Source organism: Labrus mixtus, chromosome 19 (genome assembly GCF_963584025.1).
Source record: "Labrus mixtus chromosome 19, fLabMix1.1, whole genome shotgun sequence".
Classification (NCBI taxonomy): Eukaryota; Metazoa; Chordata; class Actinopteri; order Labriformes; family Labridae; genus Labrus; species Labrus mixtus.
The window spans coordinates 12,374,385-12,398,828 of NC_083630.1; the positions used below are offsets into that span (position 1 = coordinate 12,374,385).

Here is a 24,444-nt window from a genome sequence, read left to right on the forward strand (position 1 = left end):
GACTAACTTGCAGTTTGCTCATATTCACAGTGAATTTCTCCAAAACTTGCTAAAGATTGCCCCCTGGTGTTTGAAAGAAGGCAACATGACTCAACTTTCAACACCAGCGCAATAATGGATTGATAAAGAAAAAACTAAAATCACTGTCACTATCAGCAGAAAATGTAACTGTTTATGTTAATTTTGAATCTACACAATGAAGAGAAACTATCAAGGGGACAGTCCATATTGCCCTTTGTGCACCAAAACCAACTAGTATCATTTTAGGATCACATATTTAGGAGAAAATGGTTTAAAATGAATATGGCTTTTGCAAAAACAAGATAAAACACCCTGATACCACTTCAATACCAATGTTTTACAGTTCTAAAGGAATTCAAACTAAATTCGAAAAAAAAAGGAACAAACTATCATAACGATACAAATATGTTACTATGGCTTTGGTTCAGTTGGTAGAGTCGAGAGGGTCGAGGGTTCGATCCCCACTTAACCCCGCTTTGCTCCCGCTGCTTCGGTTGCGGTGTATGACTGGATTAGTGTTGTACTTACTCTCTGATGTACGTCGCTTTGGATGAAAGCGTCTGCTAAATCAATAGTAACATTGTAACATTATTCTACAGTGAAAGAGCATACTCAGAATTAAGCTGTTTTTTTTTACAACAGATTTGATCCATATGAAATATCCAGTTAAATATGTCGATGAAATATGAATGAATAATTGTTATTTTTTATATCAGATAACTATTTTGGGTGTAGGATAAATTATTTTGTTACAAAAGTAGCCAATTTATTAAATGTGTTTGCTAATTTGGTATAGTCGTCAACATTTTCATTTTTCAGGAAATAATTTAGGCCTTCTTTTAAACTGTGCTGTAAAATAAAGCTAGGCAGTGTTAATAAGAGGCTACACGTGAAGTAAGCTGTATTTATTATTTATTTATATTTATTTTAACAAATATTTGCCCTCCTGGGGCTGCCTGCTTTGGATTTTGCAGATGATGGAGGTTTAGGTTGGATCAGGTGATGAGTTGTCCATGCTGTCTTCAGTTCTTCTTCATCTCCACAGTTTGGGGTGTTGTGCTGAGCTGACCTCAACTTCTCCCTCTCCAAGCTCACCTTCATGGTCTGCTTTAAAACTGCTTTGTATTTTTCATTCATCCGCTTCACTTCAGGTTCGTAGTTGTTGCACTGCCCTTTAAGTTTTTTCATTTCCTCGATAAGCCTGCTTTTCTCTTGGACAACACGCTTATGCTGCAGCCTGTGGAGGTCTCTTTCCTTCTGGACCCTCTGCAGTGTCTCGGCTGCGGAAGAGCCGGCCTTGCTGTACTCTCCGCGCTCCCGCTGCGCGTTTTTAAGCGCTCTCTCCAAGCGCCTGTTTTCAGTGTACACCTCCGGTACCGCACCAACCCGCCCTGTGTCCAGCAGGCCTTTCTGTACCAGCTCGGTCCACTCTGCCTGATAACACTCGAGTGTTTCTATCATACCCATTTGAAAGAGAAAGCTGCGTAAAAAGTCATCGACGGCCTCAGGTGTGACGTCTGTGGTGGAGGTTGTGTTGGCTCCAGAAGCAGCCGCACTGGCCTCTTTTATAGCTTTCACTGTTGCCTCCAAATCTTCTTCTCCCTCTATAAAACTACGCTCATCTTCAAGACAAACTTCTTCATACTGAAAGCCGTCATCACTTTCGTCTTTGCCGTGGTTTCTGTTCACTGTAGGCCTACTCATTGTTTCTTTTCAGTCGTGCGGCGTAGAGGACGCTTTGTGTTGCTATGGTGACGCCGAGTCGTGGGACGTTCGACAACGCGATATTTCACGAGTTCACGTTTTCAGCCGTCGTCAAACAATCATGGCGGACTACCAAGAGGCGCCCTTGGCCAGTCGGCCAAAAACACTGGACCCGAACGAGTATTTCAACCTTTCAGCCGAAAAGCGACGTGCCGATGAAGACAGAGCCGCAATACGAGCGAACCTGAAGAGGCAGTATCAGATGCAGCTGAATGACCCGCACAGGAAAGCGCTCGTTGTAAGTGGCTACCTGCGTGCTAACCAGATAGCAATGTCACCTTTGTAAATGTTTCAGGAGAGTTGTAACAGTAGCTTCGTCAATGCACTCATTTATTCCGACTTTTCACAAGATAACAATACAGAGTATGTTTGTGCATTTGTGTTAACACTAAGAACAGGATGGCATTACTGGAAACCATCAAGTTATAAAACAAACATCAGTGTAGCATTAATGTTAACTGTCCATTTCCAGAAGGTTAGCCAATGTTGTTTATGTCTTTACATAGAATATCAACCAGTGTTAGACTTAATGCCCAGTTGAATATTTACCTTGATAATATACGTACAATTTCATTATGAAATATGCCCGCATACAGTGTTACCTTAATGTTCAGCTTTATGTAGGAGACTACACTGCCCTACAAAGACTAAAGACCTGAGAAAAATGACTTTAAAGTCTTTTTGTTGTCCAGCCAGAATATTGGAAATGTGGCAATTCTTTGTCTTTTTACTGAGGTTATTAATGTGCATAAAAATCTTTAGCTCAAACATGACCTTTGACCCTTATTTGGAAGTTAAGGTACTCTGCCTTTTGCATTGCCTGTACAATAATAAGAGGTCATGCCAAGACACAAGGCATTCACTTCCATTTGTTACTGTATTTCACTTGGTTGCATGGTTAAAATAACACAACCAACACTGTTTCTTTGCTACACTTCAGTCAAGCTACTGTGGGTGTCAGAAGTGCTTGATGACAGATGTTAAAACAAAGGCATAACACCTTAACTCCACTGCAGTGAAACAGTAACTTCACTTTGATCCGCAGCAAAACAAAGGCAGAGACTTATAAGTGAAGTTACTGGACTCTGCTTTGGTTTCTCGAGGGCTTTTGGAAGTTAAGGCAAATACAACAAACTATTTTCTCAAAAAAACAAAAACACAATTGACTCAAAGTATCTGTCCACATAATAAAGCAAATCTGTAATGTTCCAAAAATGACAAAAACTCATTTTTGAAAAAATTGAAGTTACTGCCTTTTGCCTTTGTAGGGCAGAATAGTGCCTCCTTAAATAAGTAAAATGTGATAGTTTATAGCGTAAATGCTCGAACAATGACGACTGTACTTAAAGTAATGTTAAATGTCGTGCAAAATATGTGTAAAATACATTATTTTCACATTCAGTATTTTGTGATGGAACCAAGCCAACATTAAGTGTAATACATAAACCTGTGAAATTAAGGAAATAATTAGTCATATTGATTAACACCTTCGCGTAACACAGAGCAAGCAAACTCTTGAATGGAGATTGAAAAAGGTCTAGGTAAACTAGAAGAGATATTTAATAGCAAGGAGAAATACGATTATTTTACAAAGATTTTGATTAAACTTGCAGGTGAAAAAAAAGTGTTCAAATCTTAGGACAAAAACAAGGATGAATGTCTGTGTTCCAATAAGGGATTGGTTATTTTGCCTCAGATTAGGACACTTGTCAAGTAGTCCTCATCACACTGGGCGCAGGTGCTTCTCCTGGTCCTCACACTAGTTGATGGGTTCACCCCCCCCCCCCTCTCCCCAACTGTTTCTCTCAAGCTGTCCCAAGATGAAGGCTGAAAGTCTAATAATAAAAATAAATAAAAACGTTTTATACTCTTCTTCACTTGAATTGGTGGGACTTTGTGTAGATATGATTGGATTTGGGTTACGTTAATAAAATTCACTTGCGTTTCATACAGTCATATTGCTTACCAACACAGTAAGAGATCCCAACTGTTTTCTATCATCTTGAAAACAAATGTTTAATTTTCTCTTTTCAATTCAACATTTGTGTCCTTTTTTTATTGTAAACATTTAGTATACACGGGTCGTCATTAAAATCAATTGCATCGTTCTGTATTTACAGGACGATCCTGCCCTGACACGCTGGGTGTATGCACGCGCCAACCCCTACCCATTCTTCAGGCCCACATTCAAGACTTCTCTGCTGGGTGCCATGTTTGGAGTCGTACCTCTCGTCGTTCTGTACTACGTCTTCAAGACAGACAGGGTATGACTTGATCTCTTTTTAAATCGAATACCAAAAAGTTTTGAATGAATAACACAACTCGTTTTTGTCTCCTTAAGCTGCAGCTCCATTTTACTACATCATCCATGCATCCTTGCTTGCATTAGTAAATTATTTGTGTACTGACAGAGGTGACAACAGGCCTGAAAATACATCAATTCTGAGCACAAATAGATCATTTGAGATTTTTTATTGATGTTTTAGTTGCCCAGTTTTTTTAGGCTAAATGACGTGCTAGAATGATAGACTTAATTATTCACTCATGTTAGAATAATCTTTCATTAAGTGCAAATGTCTGATCTTTATTTCCAGACCTACTGCTCCCTGTTATTAAATCTATCTGCTTTGTTTTAATCAATACTAAAGTGTCAGTGACTTTACACACATACGACCAGTTATAAGGAATACTTTCTCCTTATGTCACAGTTGATTCACATTTGAAATAAATGCTGCCCTGCTTTCATTTTCCTCCCTATTGTCATGGAGAATCACCGTCCAAGCCCTGGCCAGTAGAGATCAGATAACAGCGAGAATTTGGTGCATTTGTCCCATGCACGGCTCTAATGTTTGTCCTTCTGTGTGGAAGGGTAAGAGGATGAAGGTTTGATAGCTCCTGCCACAAAAACCGATTTAACCCATCAGCTGTTTGTTTTCTGTGTTACAGGATAGAAAGGAGGCCATGATCAAGGCTGGAACCCTCGATCGCAAGTTCTGTTTGTCATCATGAGTCACCCTTTATGTCCTAGTGTTGCAAGTGTGTGTAATTATAAATCAAATAAAATGCTATATTCAAAAACAGTCATGTGGTTTTGATTTGTGAGGCAAAAGTTGGAATGCTGAGAAAATACACACTTGAGTAATGTATGAACTATTAAAACGTTGACAGAATAGGAATGCGAAATGCAGAAAAAGCTAGGTCAGGTTTGATGATGTACACTGGACAAGTGAGACAGAAGTGCAGGACAGATAGTTGATGGACGTATTTAGTTTGAGTTACTTGAGCAGAAGAGAAATTATTGACATCGATCTATTCAACAGGAACAACTAACATTTGAGTTCAACAAATATCAGATTAATATTAGTTCTATTCAATGAAGTGAAATTACAGTTCTTCTCAGTTATATTTTGGTTCAATGATCTTCTTGGGGGGACTTCACTGCTGTTTGCTGGGCTTCCAGTTTGGGTCAAAGTGGCTGCGGAGAGGTTCCCAGCACTGGTAGTAGCCCTTGTCAAGTCTCTGACACGTTTGCAGACCCCACTTGGTCACTGCCATACTGAAGGAGGACTCAAACATGAAAGCCTGAAGGAAGGAAAGAATACATTTACCTAATCTTTAAATCATTAAAAAAAAAAAACATAGTTGATCTTGAAACTTCATTCATATTTTTGGTTACCATGGTTCCCTCTGCAACCCTTTCAGGTTTGAGCTCAGCGGTGCTGCACTTCTCAAAGCATTCAGCGTCCGGGCCATGAGGCGTCATCATGCTGTGCAGACTGGCCCCTCCTGGTTGGAAGCCCTCCTCTTTAGCCTCGTAGTGGCCTTTGATCAGACCCATGAATTCGCTCATGCAATTACCTAAAGTGACAAGCAGGTGGAGGTATAACACAACACTGTGGTGCAAGGTTGAAGCTTGCTTTAAGACGCTAGCTGTAAAACTAATCTCCACTAGATGGTGTGATTGATCTGTGCTTTTAACAGACAAAAGGTGCCGTGAAGGAAAAGAGTCACAGGGCAGGTTGGTTGTTGTCACCTACTGTAATTTACTCAACCAGTGGATTAGATAAATTGGCACATTATCTTCTGACTGGCTTGTTTCATTTAATGACAGAACAAAATTTGAAATTACTCTTCAAATAAGGATTCAAATTGGGTCTTGTTTTGACATTTTAACTCTTGAAAGTCATATCCTCCTGCTTTCTCCTCTCCTACAATGTGAACAAGCAGCTTTAAACATGAAGCAAGGCATCGTGGTCTTACGGTGATAGTACGGCGGACGGAAGGTGTGGTCGGCCACACCCCACCTAGGGGGGAAGATGACAAAGTCTGCGATGGCCACACCAGGTCGTGTGGATTTGGCAGTCAGGACAGTGAAGATAGATGGATCCTAAAGGAAAGTAAAACTGTCACTTTAGGGGCTGAAAACACAGAGAGGTGAGGGAATTTGTGTGTCTGTGTCTGTAGACTCTCACCGCATGGTCAAAGGCCACACAGTTGATAACCATGAAGTTGGTCAGGTTGTATTTGTACGGTGTATAGTTCCCATGCCAAGCCACCACATTGAACGGAGAGAAATCCTATGCAGAGCACAGAGCGAAACAAATAAGACGAGTCTACCCCAGCAACAAACACAAAAGACTTTAAATTGAGCTTTTCACATCGAAAAAAGGAATAATGAATAATGTCTTTGTAATCTTAAATTCCCAGAGAGTACTTCTTGACATAAAGAGATGAAAAAAAATGGTAATAATGAAACGGGTTGATTGTGAAAGAGGGTGTGCTTCTTTCATTCTTTCGTCGCTTTCATTCCCCCTGTTCTTTGTGAAGCGAGGCTCCAGGTATTATGGGGTAATTGGCTTCACAATCAAACTTTCCCAAACTTGAGCATTTTGACGCTCACTTGGCACAGTTATGGGGGGGGGGGGGGGAGGGGGGGGGCAGCTGTAACAGTGGGTGCAGAGATATTTCTTTATCTTGATTGTTAAAACCACAGCAATTTTATATAGTTTCTCTGTTCTGATAATGTCACTGCGAAAAAAGACATTCAACAGCAGCTCTGAAATCAATATAGTTCATTACAACTCGAGCAGCCTCTTGCGTGACCTGCGTGCTCCTTACACACACGCGCAGGAACACTTCGACACACGAACAGCCAATACACACATCAAATAAAACCTCTCACACATATGCATACACAAAAAATGTTCTTTAAGCACTTAACAACCAAGAAAAACCTTAAACTGATACATCATTTACAGTTAGTTAGCGTACAAAAAAGGCCTTCAGGAAACCTGGCGCAGGAAATCTCTTGGACATTCAACCGCGGTAGCTCCACTACATTCAATTAAAACGAAGGCAAAAAGGGAGGAGAGTGAACACTGGCACACAAAACACAAACATATTGGCCCAGTCAAGCAAATAATAAGTTAATTTGAGCAATTTCAGCACTCTGCGGGAGATCAAAACAGCAGGACCAGACGGGAGCTGCAGCATCTTCCCTAAGACGAGGCCCCTGAGTCTCCTCCACCTTATTTTTCCTTACCACTGTTGCCTCACCCTTTGTTTTAGTAAGGGTACATGCGTGGAAAAGGGTGTAAGGCGCAGTCCGGAGGCTCCACCTCTGACACAAAACCGGCAGCAGATACTCAACAGAGGCAGCAACAGTCTTTGACAATTTTTGTTTCGCTATATAAGACAGTATCTTTCCCTTGTGTACTCCCTACAATGAATAATAACAGTGTGGTTTGACATGGTTTCCACGGTTACAACCCCTCAACTCCCACCTCCCACCTCCTCCTGTCTCGATGAAAAACCTCCTGTCAAACATTATGGGTCGATCCAATTATGCACCCAACAGGACATTTCAGGAGGGGCAGGATCATTTCAGGAGACAAATCCGGTGAAATGAATGCCTAACTTTGGAAGGTTTTTTTTTTTGGTTTTTTTTAAGAAAGTGGGCTTCACAGGTACACTGTCTCTAACTCCATTATATGCCTTAACTAATTATGAGTGATTAAGACTCGCAACGGAGACGAAGCGGAAACCTGCTGCATGGTATAACAGCTAATGCTTCCATATTAACGGGGATTGCAGTTCAACCTGCAGGAACAGCTAATGGATCTTATGCTTCACTTGAACAGTTTCCTGTTGCGGTTCGATGGGTTTTACTGAAGCAAAAACAAACCTGCATAGGGTAATAGGCCACATATGGCAAATATCGAGGCCTCTTTCATTGAGCTTGTGTGTACATTTGAGTGTACAGAAACCACACAAGAATAACACCTGTTGGCTGGCGAAGAGCTTTCCTTGGTACTTGTTGATGACGGTGTAACCTGTGGCCACTTTGCGATCCTCGTACCAGGCAACTGGACACAGGAAATCTCTGGGGTTGGCCAAACCATTGGCACCTGCACAACATACATACAGAGTTATACATCTGCACATACCAGTATACATTAGAAAGTATCACCTTCATAAACCATTATACAGTCCTGCTAGCAGCTCTGTGAGGTTGTACTTTGGTATGGTTGTGCTCTGAGCTAAAAACTAAAATGGACATGCTAACATGATGTATGTTTACTATTTATGTATGTGTGGGTGTGAATGTGTGTGTAGATGTGTGGCTGTACCTGCACTGTTCATTACATTAATTATCATTATCATATCATAATTATTACATATTTATGGTTTTAGTAACACACTTTTAATGTGTTTTAATCATTATTTAACTGACACGTTTTACTGATGAATGAATGTATTTTAATATGTTGCTACTGCATCAGAGCACTGTGAAGTCCAAGGCAAATTTCCCACTGGGACGATAAAGTTAATCCTAATCTATTTTAGTTGAAGCTCAGTTTGTTGCCAGTAACATTTGCTCATTAGCCCTCAAACCAAAGTTAGATTTGCAGGAATAACGCACACTATTAAAAAAACACATGTTACATATTTATAGCTCTTCATGTTCAATCAAGAGATAAAGAGAGTTATTATGTTTCGTAAGACATAAAGTTTAACCTCATCATGCATTAGACAAAAGTCAGGGGTTCACTATAGACTTTTGGATTCTTCCTGTGGAGAGCATGGATACTTGTACAAAGTCTTACACCATCCTATAGATGTTAAGATATTTTGTTCAGGAGCGTTATGGTGAACTGGAAAACTGACACGTATTTTAATCTCTAAAGCTGTGCTGCCCGTTTTGGTGAAAACACAGATGTGGAGGAGAACGGGAAAACTTATACTGGTGAAATTGCAGGACATAGACATAAAGAGATTATTATGAAGAGGTCAAAGGATGAATAGAACTAGATGCTTCCACACACAAACATGTTTAAACACATACCTATGGGTCCCAGATCAGGGAGTTCAAAATGGGCTCCATACACCTCCAGGATATAGCCTCGAGTTTCTCCAAAGACATCCACACTGAAGCGCATCCCTTGCTGGAGAAAACAAATGAGAAGTGGTGTTGAAGGGAAATTGAATGCTGTTATATAAATTGTAGGATGATCTGTTGCAGAGTGGACATGGGTTCGTGGACTAATGTGTTTGGGAAAATCTCAAGCTCTGCAATTGGGAAATTGTTGTGGTCAAGCTTGTCTTAGCCCAAAACCACTTTCAGCTATTATTCATGTTTTAAGGTCACTTTCAAAATGTTCAAAACTCTGACACTCTGAATATGGTAGTGCGGCGAGTTGGCAAACACAATGATTTATTTTAAGATGAATACATAGACCTCACCTGGATCACACAGATCTCGTTGGGCTCGACCATCATCTTCCCAAACTCTGTGGTGATCAAGATCTCACCCTGCTGGGGGACTAGAGAGACAAACAGACCAAAAGAGAGGCGATGGGAAAAAAAAAGAAGGAAATATGAGGGAGAATAAGTGCTGAGAATGGAGCTATCTTTGTTCTTCTGATAGATGACAGTGAAAACATCAACATCTCTCTCTTTCCTCACCAATCAAAAAGTCTCCGTCGGAGTTGTTGAAGCACCTGAAACAAGGAAAAAAAAAGAGAGAGAGCTTTGAAATGATTGTCAAAGTAACCAAAGATTCTCTAGCTGTTTGATATGTGAAAATGCATCGATTTGTCACATAATGGCACATTTGCACACAAACACACACAAATACACACAAATACACACATAGACACACACACCTGTCAACCATGGAGGTGTTGCAGGTGTAGACATGAATGCCGATGCCGTTGCGGGATTTGGCATCTCCCGCCCCGCAGACAGTATGCAGACCCTGAAACATAGAGATGCATACATTCGTTTTCTGGGATTTAAGTATCTTTAAAGATAGGGTATTTAAAAAAAAAAAAAAAAGTAGACTTACAGCTACAAAGTCCACTTTCTTCTCTGTAGATTTGGGGATGGTGAAAGGCAGCCATCGCAGCTGTGGTAGAAAGCATCATCAGTCAGCTAATTCAATAGGCACAGCATCATTTAAGAAACACATTGCTGCAACAACAAAAAAAAATTGCAGGCCATTTAAAGACATTTTTTTCAACTAGCTTCTTACTATAGGATAATACAAACGTTAGAACTGTTTGGTTCTTTACTGATGACACATTCATGTTCCTTACTGCTTTTCTAACTTGTTCAAAGCAGATTCGCTTAGTTAAAAAGGTCATGTCATGTATGTCTTTGCAGCCATCAGAATTTAATTTTTTATCATAGCTGAAGTGCATTTTTATTTATTATTTGCTGAAAATGCCAAAATAGTAAATCTGATCAGATCTGATCCCACAAACTTGATGAAGCAGATCAGTTCAGGGAGTTAAAGTGACACTTTGGAAACATGGTATTATTTTCTTGCAGAGCAGTAGCTGAAGATCATCCTCATGTCTGCTGGGCAATGGAAAACTATGGCCAGCTGCCAGTTAGCTTAGCATAGCATTAAGACAGCAAAACATGGGGTAACAGCTATGTAGTCCCGAACTCTTGGCAAGAAGGTAACTTAGAAAGCTACTGTGACTTCTGTCTGATTACCACTATTTCCTATCTAAGAATAAATTGAAAAGGTAAAAGGCTCAAAGGGCTTTTAATAAGATTCACAATTTCTCTGCTTTGTCCAAAAGACATGATGAACATAAACTCTAACTTTTGAGCCTTTTTGTACCTGGTTAGGATCAGGCTCCACTTGGTTCCAGTTCTCTGTCAGGTTTCCACAGGGCTCTGCTGTGAAAGGCTTATGTCTGACAGAGGGCAAGATGCGGTACAACCAGCTGGTGGAAGAAAAAGGAACGAAATTAAGCATAAGCTCTGTGTGGTCATGAAGAGATAAGGGAGCTGTACTAAAAGTTAAAAAAAAAAAAAAAAAAAAAATGAATACCTCCTCTTATTGGCTGGCCGGGGGCAGGTGAAGGCAGAGCCAGAGATCTGCTCAGCATAGAGGCCGTATGGACAGACCTGAGGGTTGTTCTGGAGAGACATGGCACAGTGTTCAGATCGTGTGTTAATATGGGATAGAGATAGTTACACCCCTCTTGGGATCAGATTTTCATGAAGATTTTACAAATCCTAACTCCTATTGTGTCACATTAAGTACAAACACAATTAAAGCAAGCTAAAACAATGTTTATTTTTTCCGATGAATAAAGTCAAAATGAGGCCAATGAGTGTCCTGGTGTGCACGTATATTACCTGTCCCTCAGGTAAAGACCCAGGACATCGAGGGTCCTCCGAGGATAACTCATTCCCAAACCCGCTCAGGTACTGCAAGAGAAAGCAAGACATTGAACTCCCCCAGTTGAGCCAAGTGAAAGTGAAAAATCACAAATACACATGAAAACTCCATGAGGCTTCATTGTAATGCAGGATAAATGTGTTCACGCTGGTTATAATTAAATCTGAAGGCTTGTCATTAAGCCTTGTCTTTTTGTTAATTGTTGTCACATTGATTCACATTAGATCCATGATAAAACAAACTGCAGTTATGCCAAATTTCCCCCCTCACAGTCATCTATTATTTTTGTGTTACAGAGAAGGACTAATTACACAAACATCATCCACAGTGCTTTTTGATCAATATTTCAACAGGATTATTACTCTATTCCCCCGCTACACTGCCATTTATCCTCAGAAATATCTTTTCATCTTAATAGTTCTTGCCACTATGTTATGTATATTTTTGCTGACTCATTGTTGGTCTGCAAAAAAAAAAAAACGCACCCAAAGTCGCTGATCGTTACCATATGTGCGCGTTCCCGAGTGCGTGCGCAAAAACATTTGTTGCTTCTCTTTGTGCCTCTTGAACAAATAATGTAAAAGTACGATTTTCTTCAAATGTTCCTGTCACAGTAGCAAAGCGGGTGGAAAAACATGATATCCAGCATTTATCAAGAGTTAAACAATGCATAACCTGTCACATATAATGACTCATTTTGTCACCTTTCATTGTTAAAATACTTGCAAGTGAAAACGTTTGCCAGCCAAGTGACACATCCACGTGTCCCTGCCACATTATTCTAAACACATTAAATCCAAAGCTGTCAAGAAACCAATGCTTTCTCGAAAATACAAGCTTTAAGGAAAAATAAGTTCAACAATAGGCATACAACCCAGACTAAGTAGAGGTCAGCAAGGTAACACATTCTAATCGTTGTTGCAAAAATACATTGATTTGTTTGTTCTTTTCCACTTAAGTTTACTGTGAAGCTTTAGCTATATCGACTCCGACCACATCTGGGCAGCTGCTGTATCCAGCGCTCTGATTGGTTGGAGACAACGCCGCCCTTCAGTCAGTCAGCCGGACTGCTTCTGTTGTAGTTAATTATGTATCGATGCTCAGTTAAACTTTACATAAGTCGAGAAAAAAACGAAATATACTATTAGGCAACCACTTTTAGGTACACTTTCTTCATATTAATGCAAACATTTCCTCAGCTGCGATAAACTGAAGCTTCTGAGTAACATGTTGTTCTACTCCCATTTGTAACAACAGTGTTGGAAACAGTAAACTCTGCCTTACCTTCAGTCCAGCCATGGTGCAGTCTGCTCAAACTTTCCTGGTAGCTGTTGAAAGCGTTGCAGTGGTTACAGATTAACTTGCAGCTATCCTCTTCTGACTTTCAAAGCATCCCAGTTCAGCCAAAATCGGCTGCAGGGCGCGTGCATACCGTTATATGAAGTGAGTGGGAGAGTGGGCTGGATTTCTCCTCTTTCTCAATATGGGTTCAATTAGGCCTTTGACGGGCTCCGTGACGTAACAGCGACTGGGTTTCGTGCAAAGAGGGAAGAAAGGGTCAGATGGCCGAAATGTGCGCAAACAAGAACACGTGTCACAGCCAAAAACAAACAAGACTGAAGAAGAATACATTTAAAAGCTTTGAGTGCAACATTCAGGTAACACGTAAAACACTTTCAGTATACAGTTTATGAGGGATGGTGGGGCTACGTTTCCTGCTAGGGTCTCGAAAAACTCTGATCCTGAAATGAGCGATTGTCATAATATTGATATTCTTTTAAAACTATGAAATCTAAATTATCATTAAGTTGTTATAGTGATATAAACAATTTAGACGTGTGTAGACTTCGAGGAAGTAAGAAGAATGAGCAGCTTATAAATGATGGTGCATGAACACAATAAGTCTTAAAAAAAAAAAGGTACTGTCATCATGCATGGTCAGATTGATGTGACCTCATGTGGAACCGCTTGTGCAAACAAATCATGCACATCCTCACGTCCTGCAAAACAAACAGACAGAAAATCTATATAGTGGGATTCATAGGCGAGTGACCAACCGCAAAAAAAAATATATATATATAACACAAAGCATGAAGTAGACTGTAACCTTTGTAGTACAGTTTAAAAAGAGCCCCAGGTATGAATAGACCAATGAGCAAGCACTTTGCACCAGAGGTAAGGAGACACCTTCTGATATCAGGCAGAAAGATGGAGCGGAACCAGACTCAAGAGGTAGACAACCAGCTGAGCCCAGAAACAGTTCATCGGCTTGTTTTTAATTTAATAATGCAAACAAATACTGAGCAGGTTTTATTTCAATGAGTCTTTATTCCTGTACAGCTTCATAATTAAATGATTTTTCTTAAAACCAGCATCAATCGTAGAGAAACCTCTGCATGCTGCACTGAGCAATTCATTCATTCATGAACAATAGCAAAAGGCCTCCAAAAAGCCTATACATTACTTTACGCCAAATTTATTCAGTTCATTTTTTGAAATAGATGCTCAAACGAGGGGGACCTAATGTCCCCCGTGCAGCATGTATCAAAAAGAATCAATTTCGCCTCTCTCATGCTTGCCTCGCTTCCCCTCTTGTCTATTTCTTTTCTTTTTGGGAGGTGTTGGGGAAGGGTAAATGATGGCAATTCTCATAGCGAGGCGCAAATAAACTCGCCGCGGCAGAAGTAACTGTTCTCCGACGAGGCGTGCAGTCAGGCCCGGGCCCCCCGCTGGCAGCCAGTCAGGGTGCTGTGCCGAAAACGAGAAAGCCCAATGGCAGGAAAATACCACGTCCCAGTCTCCGGAAATTGATCTGCTCCTTGCATGGAGAAAGAAAATGAGCGATTTTAATTTCATCCCGAGTCTGATGATAGAATTCTAGAGTATTTGGGCCCAATCCGGATGGTGCCTGTGTGTGTGTTTTAAGAGAAGCAGGAATAGCTGGAGATGGCTGAGGGGAGACTGTTGTTGCCTACTGACAGTTATATCTATGCATGCGTAAGTGGGCCATGAATGCTTTGTTATTAGATGCCTGCTGAACTCAATGGTTTGATGGTAAATGGTACACTCACCTGGCACAGTCTACCCCTGAATGCATAAACAACCAATCTCTTCCCATCTCTCTCTCTCCCACACACACACACACACACACACACACACACACACACACACACACACACACACACACACACACACACACACACACACACACAGTCATGTGTCTATTCTACGATTTGTTGACACCTTTGGCCTTTGATAGTACAAACATTCATATCTATTTATGATGTATTTGCCATTTTTTAACAACTTTTTCTGACTCTGAACTCATTTAAAGGGTCATTTTACACACACACACACACACACACACGCACACACACACAATATCCCATCTATCAGTGGCACATTTAGCTATGGAGATTGTCCTGTATACCCACCCATATACAATGGACACAAAATGATATATTTAAAATACTCCTCAGGCAAAGCGATTTGTGGTACCTCTTTCTCTCTTTCTGCATTGCTGTTCACTAATTCAGTTTTCTGAGAATCTGTCATTATTATTCCCCCAAAGCCAACACAGGTTAGGTCCGTTTGTCTTGATGATAAACCTCTATAGGTTAAATCTGTGTAAATCTGAAAATAATTTTTTAAAAAATCAATAAGGTCAGTGCATCAATAAGGTTTCCAAAGCTGTATGTATATGTGAATCTACACACTAATGCAGACCTGTTGAAGCTAAACAATCCAAATCACTTTTGCAGATTTATAATGTGTGAGCTAGGCCTTTTTCATTATCAATTCAGTGGAAGAACCCATCCATTAGGGATTTTTAAGACTGATACTATTTGGGGCGTTAAGAGGGGAAACACAGATCACAGACATGGCAGCTGATTTGGTTGAGCTTTGAGGTGGTATGAAAATACACTTTTTAAATGTGGATTGAATGTCACTTTTGCATCAATGTGACTATAAAACAACTACCGTACTCGGAGTAATGTTTTCTTTTAAACAACACACTTATTTGGAGCATATGTCCCATAATTCTACATTTAAACCATTTATCCAGTGCAGACCGTGCACCGAGGTTTGATTCTCTGCCACATGTGACTGCAGACAATGAGCCGAGTATTCTAAAATGTGTAGTCAGAGCACCCTCTACTGGACAAACTACATCATGACAACATTTCTAAATCACCCCAAGCATTGTTTTTCTACATTATGAACTAGAAAAGTTGATTTATTGGTGCAAACGATAAACAGATGGCTGTGCTTCATACAACAGTATTTTGTTATTACGTCAGTGTTGTGGCTACTATCGCTCTTCAAAGCTTTAGCTCAGTCATCCATACAAATTCTTTCAAATATATTTATCAAAAATGCTTAAAAAAAAAAAAAAAAGAAGCCATTAGGGCTTCTTAAACAATGGACAAACCTTAAAGGAAACACATCCAGAGTAATGATTTTTTTAAAGCAGCTCCCTGAGCTTACACTTTGAATTATGCCGGGCCAAAATGTCATATTTACAACATCCACACAGGTAGTTATATAAAGATCAAGTGTACTTTTGATTAAATTAATCAGGCAGTAGCAAGTAGCAACAACTAATTAATGTGTGCTTACACACTTTCCTGCACTTGCCTATCTCCAGTAATGATATTCGTTCCTCTGCTTTTTATCTGGCTCTGAGCAGAGAGGAAAATCAGCGTCTCGTTTTGACACAAAGCAAAACAAAAGACGACTCCAGGCAGTATAGGTAAGTGTGTAGGAATCTCCACAAAACATGAAATTGAGTCTTTTGTTAGTTTGCTGATGCCACCATTCAATCACTGCAAAACACATCAGCAGTTAAAAAAAAAAATGGCAGTGATGCAATTTCTTGTAATTGGCTACTTCTTTGTACTCTGTCAAGTCGGTACAACTCCTAAAAATGGCACAATATGTCCAGAAAAACACCTTTAGACTTAACTTTGTGAAGGACATAAGGTGCACATGACATCTGAGGCCTCATCTTGTGTATCACTGCTGGCTAACTGCTGTATTTGGATGTCAGTTCTAACAAGAAATAGCTTGGATTCCTTGTATTTTGTAATTACAGCCCTGTTACACACCATTTCAGCTTAATGTTAAATGACTCCTGACATGAGCCGCGCACACATTTGACAGCTCCATTTACCGCTGATTAGATTTGCAAGGACATGTAGTATACCCTCTCTGTCTCTCCCTGAGTAGGTTGAGTATCTCCTGAATCCTATCCATCGCACTAATGTTATGCAAATGGTTTAATATGAAGATAAAAGAGTGTTGCAGCGTGTGGCGCTCTCCTGGTTCACAGCCTCGCGTTTCCAGGACGATAGCTCTAACAAAGAGGGCACTATTTGGGAGTCATTAAATGATGGCCTTCCTGACACGCACCCGCTCGCCACCGCTGCCACCCGCCCAGCGTTGGCCATTAAAGCTGCTCACACCCACACCGAGACACACACTACAGACGCCTTTTAGCGCCGGCTCCCAGTTTCTTACACATCACAGTGTCACAGAATAGAAAATTACACTCTCCTCCCACAGAGAAAATTGCTTTGGAATTGCTTGGTTATAAAGATGTGCTTTAAAGAGAGGGGGGTGCATGCAATAAAAAAGGACACACACAAACACAATTACTTAAGCACTCTAAGGAACATTCTTACAAGTTAATCAGAGGATTTACCAATTATTGATGTCAAAAGGATTTAGTTGTGTATCTGTTTGTGGCCTATGTTTGTGTAGTGCATGCGCTTGTCTTTTCTGTCAGGGTATTTAATATGCATGTTCCTTTATTATGGTTAGCAATGTGCTGCATTATTGCAGAGGATACACCATAACACAAGATTAGAAATCTCCAGTTATTACATGACATAGCCAAAGATAAGATATTTCACAAAAGACGACATGTTTAAAAGGCATAAAAAAGCTGGGCAAGTGTTAGATAAGCATACTGTAATGCACCCATGGCAAAGACACAGTTTGAGAATCTAAGACAACAACTTGTGAGGTGTATCAGCGTCAACAGACAAGAGAGGCGTAAGATGAAAGAGAGAAAATACAAAGTGGAAAATAATAGAGATGACAGGAAGGAGAGAGAAGATACAAGATGGAAGAGCAGGGATATAAGTCACAGTGGACGAGAATGTGGACGAGGGGATGACTAACACTAATAAACCAACTGAACAATGACATCAAAAACAACACAATGGTGTTGCAAGTTTCTTTTTTATTTATATGTTGGCTAATAAGCTGACAATACTAACTTGTAAGCATTGATACAGCCAGCATTGAGAAGCATGGATAAAGCGTGCAACATGCAAGAAGTGGTAAAAGCAACAATGCATTGTGTGAGCGCAGTCACACATGGTCATAAGTGGTGTATACGACTATTGGTGCCTGTTCACTTTCATTCTATTTTAGGATTGCTTTTGGTGGCCGAGCAAATTTGCATATGCACTTATCATGGTGTTCAACTACCTTACACTTTGGAGGGCTGAGGCACAGCCTTAACCAATAGGAAAGTCTATGGATTTGACCCCTTTTGGCCACTTCCAACATTTAGCACGAAAAAGGTTATTTTTTGGTTTCAGCAGGCATCGATCATACACCTGCAGAGGTGCTTGTGTGTGCATGCACTTACATGGTCAAATGACACCTGAAGCATTAAAGAATAAGTCCTCCAAAGCTGCCACAGTACTGTCGTATAATCCAGGACGATGGTCTTATAGGGCAGTATTCTAGTTGGGTTAGAACGCCAGGCTGTCTTTGGAATCACACAAAACTGCATTACACAATATCTTAAACAAGTCATGATGTAGAATCACAACAAAACCTTAGTGGAACTCCTTCCTGTTATGTAGCCTACCATCTTGAATACTGAAATCAGTGTGTTAGATTTATCATATTGTCTACAGAATAGAAGACACTTGTAAAAAGATGGGCAGGCTTTTTGTGAAACAAAGACAAACTACAATTAGTTCCAGCAGACTGTACTACAGTGATTTTCTCAAACAGATAAGATTAAACATCAAATGTTTGTTGTATTCACTTAAGATTATCCAAGGAAATATTATTCATGTTTGTATCAAAGGTTTTAGAGATGAAATAATCAGCCTAAGAATGCATCCATTCCTTTTAAACCTCCTTGCTAAGTCCTAAGATATATATCATTTAAGCTTAAAATTGTAAAATAGTTTCAAAAAGGTTAAAATAAAAAAAGGTAACCGCGTTAAACACAAAAAAAGAGGAGGAGCAGAGTAAGCTGGAAACTGTGTTGATGTTAAGTTTTAGACACTGCAAACACATGGTACTCACAACAAGCAACCAAAAACCACGCAACTTCAGTAGTTGTTAGAGTAAAGGACTGCTGTGTGATCATAAATGCATGGTTCTATATCTTTTTGAATACCGCTGCAACCTGTTGCACTCCAGAAAAATACTTTGTAGTTAGCATGCTTCAGTTAGCATAAAATACCCTGTTAGCAGGTAATGAGGCGTAGTAACAGCCAAATGTCCAGCCGTAGGGTATTCTGTCACACCGTCTCTGTGCCTGACCCAACAACACATCAGACACCTCATCACAAATAGAATTAGCTCCCTGCACAGAAACAAAATGACAGTGGCTGCATGGTTGGCAGGAAGTGTAATGGTTTTGGGGTGCTGGTGGTGTTTTTCTTGTAGGGTAACCAAAGGGCAGAAGTGTATCAGTCCAGACTCTTAGTGTGGTGCCAGTTATACCATCCCCCCCCCACCCGACTCCCCTCAGGAGTGTGTGGACAGAGGATGACTCTTCTAAATCTGCAGTTTAGCTCGGTAGTTTTGAGGGGTGGTGTGAGGTGTGAAGAGGCAAACTTGAGGTGAATGGTCTTTGGACAAGGAATGAGTGTGTTCAAGGCCAGAGAAAGAGGAGGCTATGTTTACATCTGTGTGGTTTTCTTGTCCAAGTGTGCGCAAGTGTGTGACTGATGTTATTTCAATCTGGGGAAGATTGCGTGTGAGTTCTTAGTGTGTAGGATGTGTAGATGTGTGTCTGTCCCCAGCACCGTCATTAGGTCGTAGGCAGTCCCAGCGTTGGGGGTGTAGTCCGGCTGCCTCTGCGGCCTCTCAGGCCAATTTAGGGGGAGAAAAGCACTTCGATCCTGGCCTGCAAGTCTGAGGGTCCCCAGCGGGAGGCAGCGCAGCCCTGCAATCTATATTGGATTTATTCCTTTCCCATCTACAGGCCCCACACACCCTGCCGAGAGGAAGTCTCAACTGCACTCTCTCTGTCCCCTAAGACAATATGTTATGGTACACACATGAGCACACATAATCTTGTAAACACACACACACACACACACTCCACACAAACCTAGTCTATCTTCAAGGCACACTCCCCCACAGCAAGGAAGTTAGAGCGGCACACTTTGTGTCCCTGTGGGAGCTGCTCGGGGTCAAGATACTCTGAGATTTGTGAGAGACAGACAGACAGACAGAAAACAGATAGAGACATCTAAGCTATTGACATGAGTGAGTTATCTGAGGCTGACCATTGTTGCTCTAAAGTAAAAATATTGTTCTTGTTTACAAAGGCCAGGGTGTTAAATAAAACGCACTTTTATCACATTAAAGCAAGAAAAAATCATTTACATAAAACTCAGACAAGGTCAGGGAGGAACAAGCTTCTTAATTTAGTCTAATCAACTGTCATTTGCATCGCGCCATTTGCGCAAGGTATTGCCACTAACTGAATAAATGGACTTCTTCAGACTCAAGGGGGGGCACTCCGCTTTTGATAAGCTGGCAACATAACTGATTTGCATATATTACTTTGATTATCTCATTACTAGGATGATTCTTGCGGAATTTTTGACACTCGCGCAATCGAATTAAAATTAAGGCACGCAATCAATAAAAGGGCAACGCGGCTGTGCAAACACACGCCACCCCAGGTTTGTATGGTCAACTAGCGACGATGAAGATGGTTATGATGATGATGATGATGATGGTGATGATGATGCGGCAGATGATGATGATGATGACCTCTTCAGCTCGCGAGTCCCGGACTCCGTCGTAGGCTTACGAGAGTCTCCAGCTCTTGATTCTTGTGATCAAAGCAGTAATCAGTGGAGACAATGGGGGCCGTGAAATTGCCGCTCTTGGTGTGGGTGACCTATCCACCTGCCATGAATCCGAGAGTGGCCTGCAGGCGGCTCATGCTTTTCGCAATCGATAATAGCGCTCACATCTTTCCTCTAGACCACCCATCTTCAGAATGATGAAATCATGCGTAAAGACGCGCGCGTCCAGGATAATTTTGCAACGCAGTGGCCACAATAGCCTGGCACATTGTTGGAAGCATGCACATGCGTGAGGCTGGTCAACTCAGCTCAGCTCAGAGGTTCGATCATGTGACACGAAAACCTTCAGACGTTGTGTGATGACAGATCTCAAATTGGAATACTTTATAGCTTTACCCAAGTTTGTTATGAGCTATAAAAACCTAAATTCCCTCTTATTCTTGTAAATTAGCCGTGCTTTCCTTTTCCCTTTCTAATGGTAAAAACAACATTATTATAACGACTCACTTGTTGCCACACATGTTTTGTTATATAGGAAAAGGGATTTGGAGGCTTCTTCTTTCCCCTTCTAATAGACTTTCACACGTCTGCACACGTCCACGTTTTAAATTCATGATGCAAATAATTATAGGCCTTGAAATTGATTTCCTTACGACCTTCTCCAGCAAAGGAGGCATCCGAAAGCCCCCTCCCCAAAAGAAAGCTCCTTCTGTTGAAGCATTAAGTCATTAATTATTTTTCTTACATAAGGACAAATTATCGAGTCAGTTGAACGAAATTAGAACCCTTTGTTTCTGATCAGACCGCATTACTGCTGGAAATTACGGCTGATGGCTGCGTGCGCGCTCGCCTTTGTTGTTTCGATCATCGCCTGTCGCTCTGAACCCGCGCTAACAAAGTCATTAAATTGACTCCCTCTCGCTCTCATTATGCGGGCTGTTAATAACCGCTAATTAACTTTGCTTACGCGCGCCTTAAAAGCCTCCCACCCCTCCCAACACACACAGACACACTCTTATTTCTCCCTTCCTCCCTCGTTTCCTTCTTTTCCTGCTCGGCCTCTTAAAGGAGAGCAAGTGTCCAATTATGTCAGAGCGCCAGGACGGATGGAGGATGAGCTTTCGTCACCAACGCCACGAGCCAGTTTGTGCATGTAAGGGACCAATATCTATTATTGTCGCTTAAGAAAACACTTAAGGAATAACTGCCAAATAAAAGACAAACATGCTTATTCTGGGATGCGCAAAAGTAGCACATACCTGTCCTTTACAGGTGTCTTGACGTTCGACTTTAAGTGAATACATTCTAAGAAACATTTGTGTGTTTTATAGCTTGTAAACTGGTTCTTACCTGTTGAAGCAGTTTCCTATTTTGCCAGGAGATGGAGCCAGTTGAATGACCCTCATAGCAAAGTACAGACTGCTGCTCCTCTAAATGACGGACCATTTGTATCGCTGTCATGGCCTTTAATAGAGAGGCCGAGATATGGGCTGCAAAGGAAGCACAGGAAAATATGCGTCAATAAAGAGAAAGTCGTTACCATGGCTGTTTCCTATCATGTTTTTAGTACAAAATTAAAAACTTCTATTAATGGATATATGTTTAAAGAAAAGTGAAAAGTGCATGACACCAGAAAAGCCACAAAACATTGTGTTTTTGGTCCGTGCCGCGGCACCAGTACAGCTGAGCTGGAAACCCATAAATAGCATCTTACCTAGTGTTTCCCCTGGATGTGATCGACCCTGATGTTATGCAAATACAGAGGAGGCGGTGTCGAGGTGGTTCAGAAACAGGAAGGCGGCCGCTCTCCGCCATCTCTTCACCTGCACGTCAAACAGACGGAAAATTGAAAATGTGAAAATTGCGCTCTGACTATTCCGTCCCCTCTCTAATGTATGCGCGTAATTAGTGCATTTAAACAAAGCGCGGATGTCCTGCTGGCTGAAATGGCGGCTGACATCTCTTTTTCCACAGGGTTAATAACAGTGTGCGGATAAATGAATCAAATTGTGGCCCCCAAATTACAGAGCGACTCTAAATACCCGTCTGTATTACGCACGTCTGTTTGTGACCGCGCAGGAAAAGGCAGACCATTTTATATTGTTATTACACTCATTACATTGATTTGCGTGCAAATAAACAAGCGCGGAAGTTTGTGACACCAAGTAAAGTTACGGATGGATGGAGTCTGACTCAAAACATCTGTACACAATAATGTGAGAGCATGTTGGACGAATGCATAAGACAACATAATGACACTGAGTATTGCCTCTGAGTTAATGTAGCTATATCCATCAACGAAAAAAATGAACTCAACTAAAAGGTTAATGCGGTCAGAGGGCCAGTTTTTTTTTTCGACAGAAGTGCTTCTTCTTAAGATATTTTATGATGTCTATGTTGTGACTTTTTTCAGGCTGTTCGATTAAATAAAAACAGTTGAAAACTGAGGTAAATCTATAAGCGGACTGCACCTTCAGATCAGATCAATGGCACTCTTATTCCAGTTTCAATCACACAAGTTCATAAAGGTATGTCTTAAAAAATAGATAAAAGAAGAAAAATAACTTGTGCAATTTTCTGGACATATATGTCATTGTTATTTTACTTTTGCTGCGAATCTCCAGCCCGGGCAGATACATAACTGAGGGAGGGGGGAGAAGAGAGGGAGAGAGGGAGAGAGGGAGAAAGAAAAAAAGAGAGGGAGGGAGAGAGAGAGAGAGAAAGAGAGAGAGAGAGAGAGAGAAAGAGAGAGAGAGTAAATTGCAGCTTGCTGAAGTTTTTGGATTGAATTCTGAAAATGATCCTTTTAACAGTGATGGGCTCTGAGGCGAGGATAAGGGTCATGCCATTCACAGCGGGTTAAATAGACTTTCATTTAAAATTACATTCTCGATCCATCTCTCCATCTCTCCCCCTCTCCACGCAGGAGTCCCCGCGTGCCACCCCGGCTCCCCGTGCGCCTTCTCATCACAAGCGCGCCACCCGCACTTTTTAAGCCAATCTGCAACTCCAACAGAGACAACGCAATCTGAGGGAAAGACTGTAGATAGATAGATAGATAGATAGATAGATAGATAGATAGATAGATAGATAGATAGATAGATAGATAGATAGATAGATAGATAGATAGATAGATAGATAGGTATGTAGGTAGATAGATAGATAGATAGGTATGTAGGTAGATAGATAGATAGATAGATAGATAGATAGATAGATATATAGGTAGATAGATAGATAGATAGGTATGTAGGTAGATATATAGATAGATAGATAGACAGATAGATAGACAGATAGATAGATAGATGGATATTTTTCTATGTCAAAATTACATAAAATGTTCACTTCATTTCTGATCCAAATGTTGATGTTTCTGTTACCCAGCCTCTGACATGGCTCTAGCAGGTGCTGTTTTCGGTTCAACAGAAACTCCGTGCCAGATTATTTTGAAACTTGGCATTGGGATTGTAGACAGTTCTTTTAAGGCCCCGGAAAATATGTACATCCATCAAAAAACAAGTTATTTATGAATGGTAAATAAGAAAGACCCAAAACTCAGGCATATATTCTGTCTTGTAATATTTTCTCATGATTCCTTAAAATGTTTTATATGTATAATTATTAACTGTTACTTTCATAACTATTTATACTATTGTGTTTTTTTCTGTATAATTATAATGACTGCACTGCTTGTATCAACATACTATGATTTTTTTTATTCTCAGTAATTCATCTTATATTATTATAATAATTATGAATAAAATATAATGATTCTGTGTCTGTTATCATTTGGGACCTATAAAAGAAGACTGTGAAAATAAATAACTAGTTTAACACCACGTTGTGTACAGGAAGAAATAGCCAGCATGTCATTTTATAGGC

The 24,444-nt window shown here is 40.6% G+C and overlaps 2 protein-coding genes across 2 annotated transcripts; one reads left to right on the forward strand and one right to left on the reverse strand.

The window, feature by feature from the left end:
- The first annotated feature begins 1,810 nt into the window (after window positions 1–1,810).
- ndufb4 (NADH:ubiquinone oxidoreductase subunit B4) lies at window positions 1,811–4,865 on the forward strand. Its single transcript, XM_061064411.1, has 3 exons — window positions 1,811–2,023; window positions 3,906–4,049; window positions 4,732–4,865. The coding sequence occupies exons 1-3, from the start codon at window positions 1,847–1,849 to the stop codon at window positions 4,792–4,794; spliced, it is 384 nt and encodes a 127-aa protein (XP_060920394.1). The 5' UTR covers window positions 1,811–1,846; the 3' UTR covers window positions 4,795–4,865.
- Window positions 4,866–4,974: 109 nt separating this feature from the next.
- Window positions 4,975–12,937, reverse strand: hgd (homogentisate 1,2-dioxygenase). The gene is made up of 14 exons (XM_061064410.1): window positions 12,770–12,937; window positions 11,443–11,514; window positions 11,132–11,220; window positions 10,919–11,024; window positions 10,133–10,192; window positions 9,951–10,042; window positions 9,751–9,785; window positions 9,529–9,608; window positions 9,131–9,230; window positions 8,068–8,192; window positions 6,258–6,362; window positions 6,046–6,172; window positions 5,462–5,643; window positions 4,975–5,367 (listed from the first exon to the last, which is right to left on the reverse strand). The coding sequence occupies exons 1-14, from the start codon at window positions 12,782–12,784 to the stop codon at window positions 5,221–5,223; spliced, it is 1,335 nt and encodes a 444-aa protein (XP_060920393.1). The 5' UTR covers window positions 12,785–12,937; the 3' UTR covers window positions 4,975–5,220.
- Window positions 12,938–24,444: the final 11,507 nt, after the last annotated feature.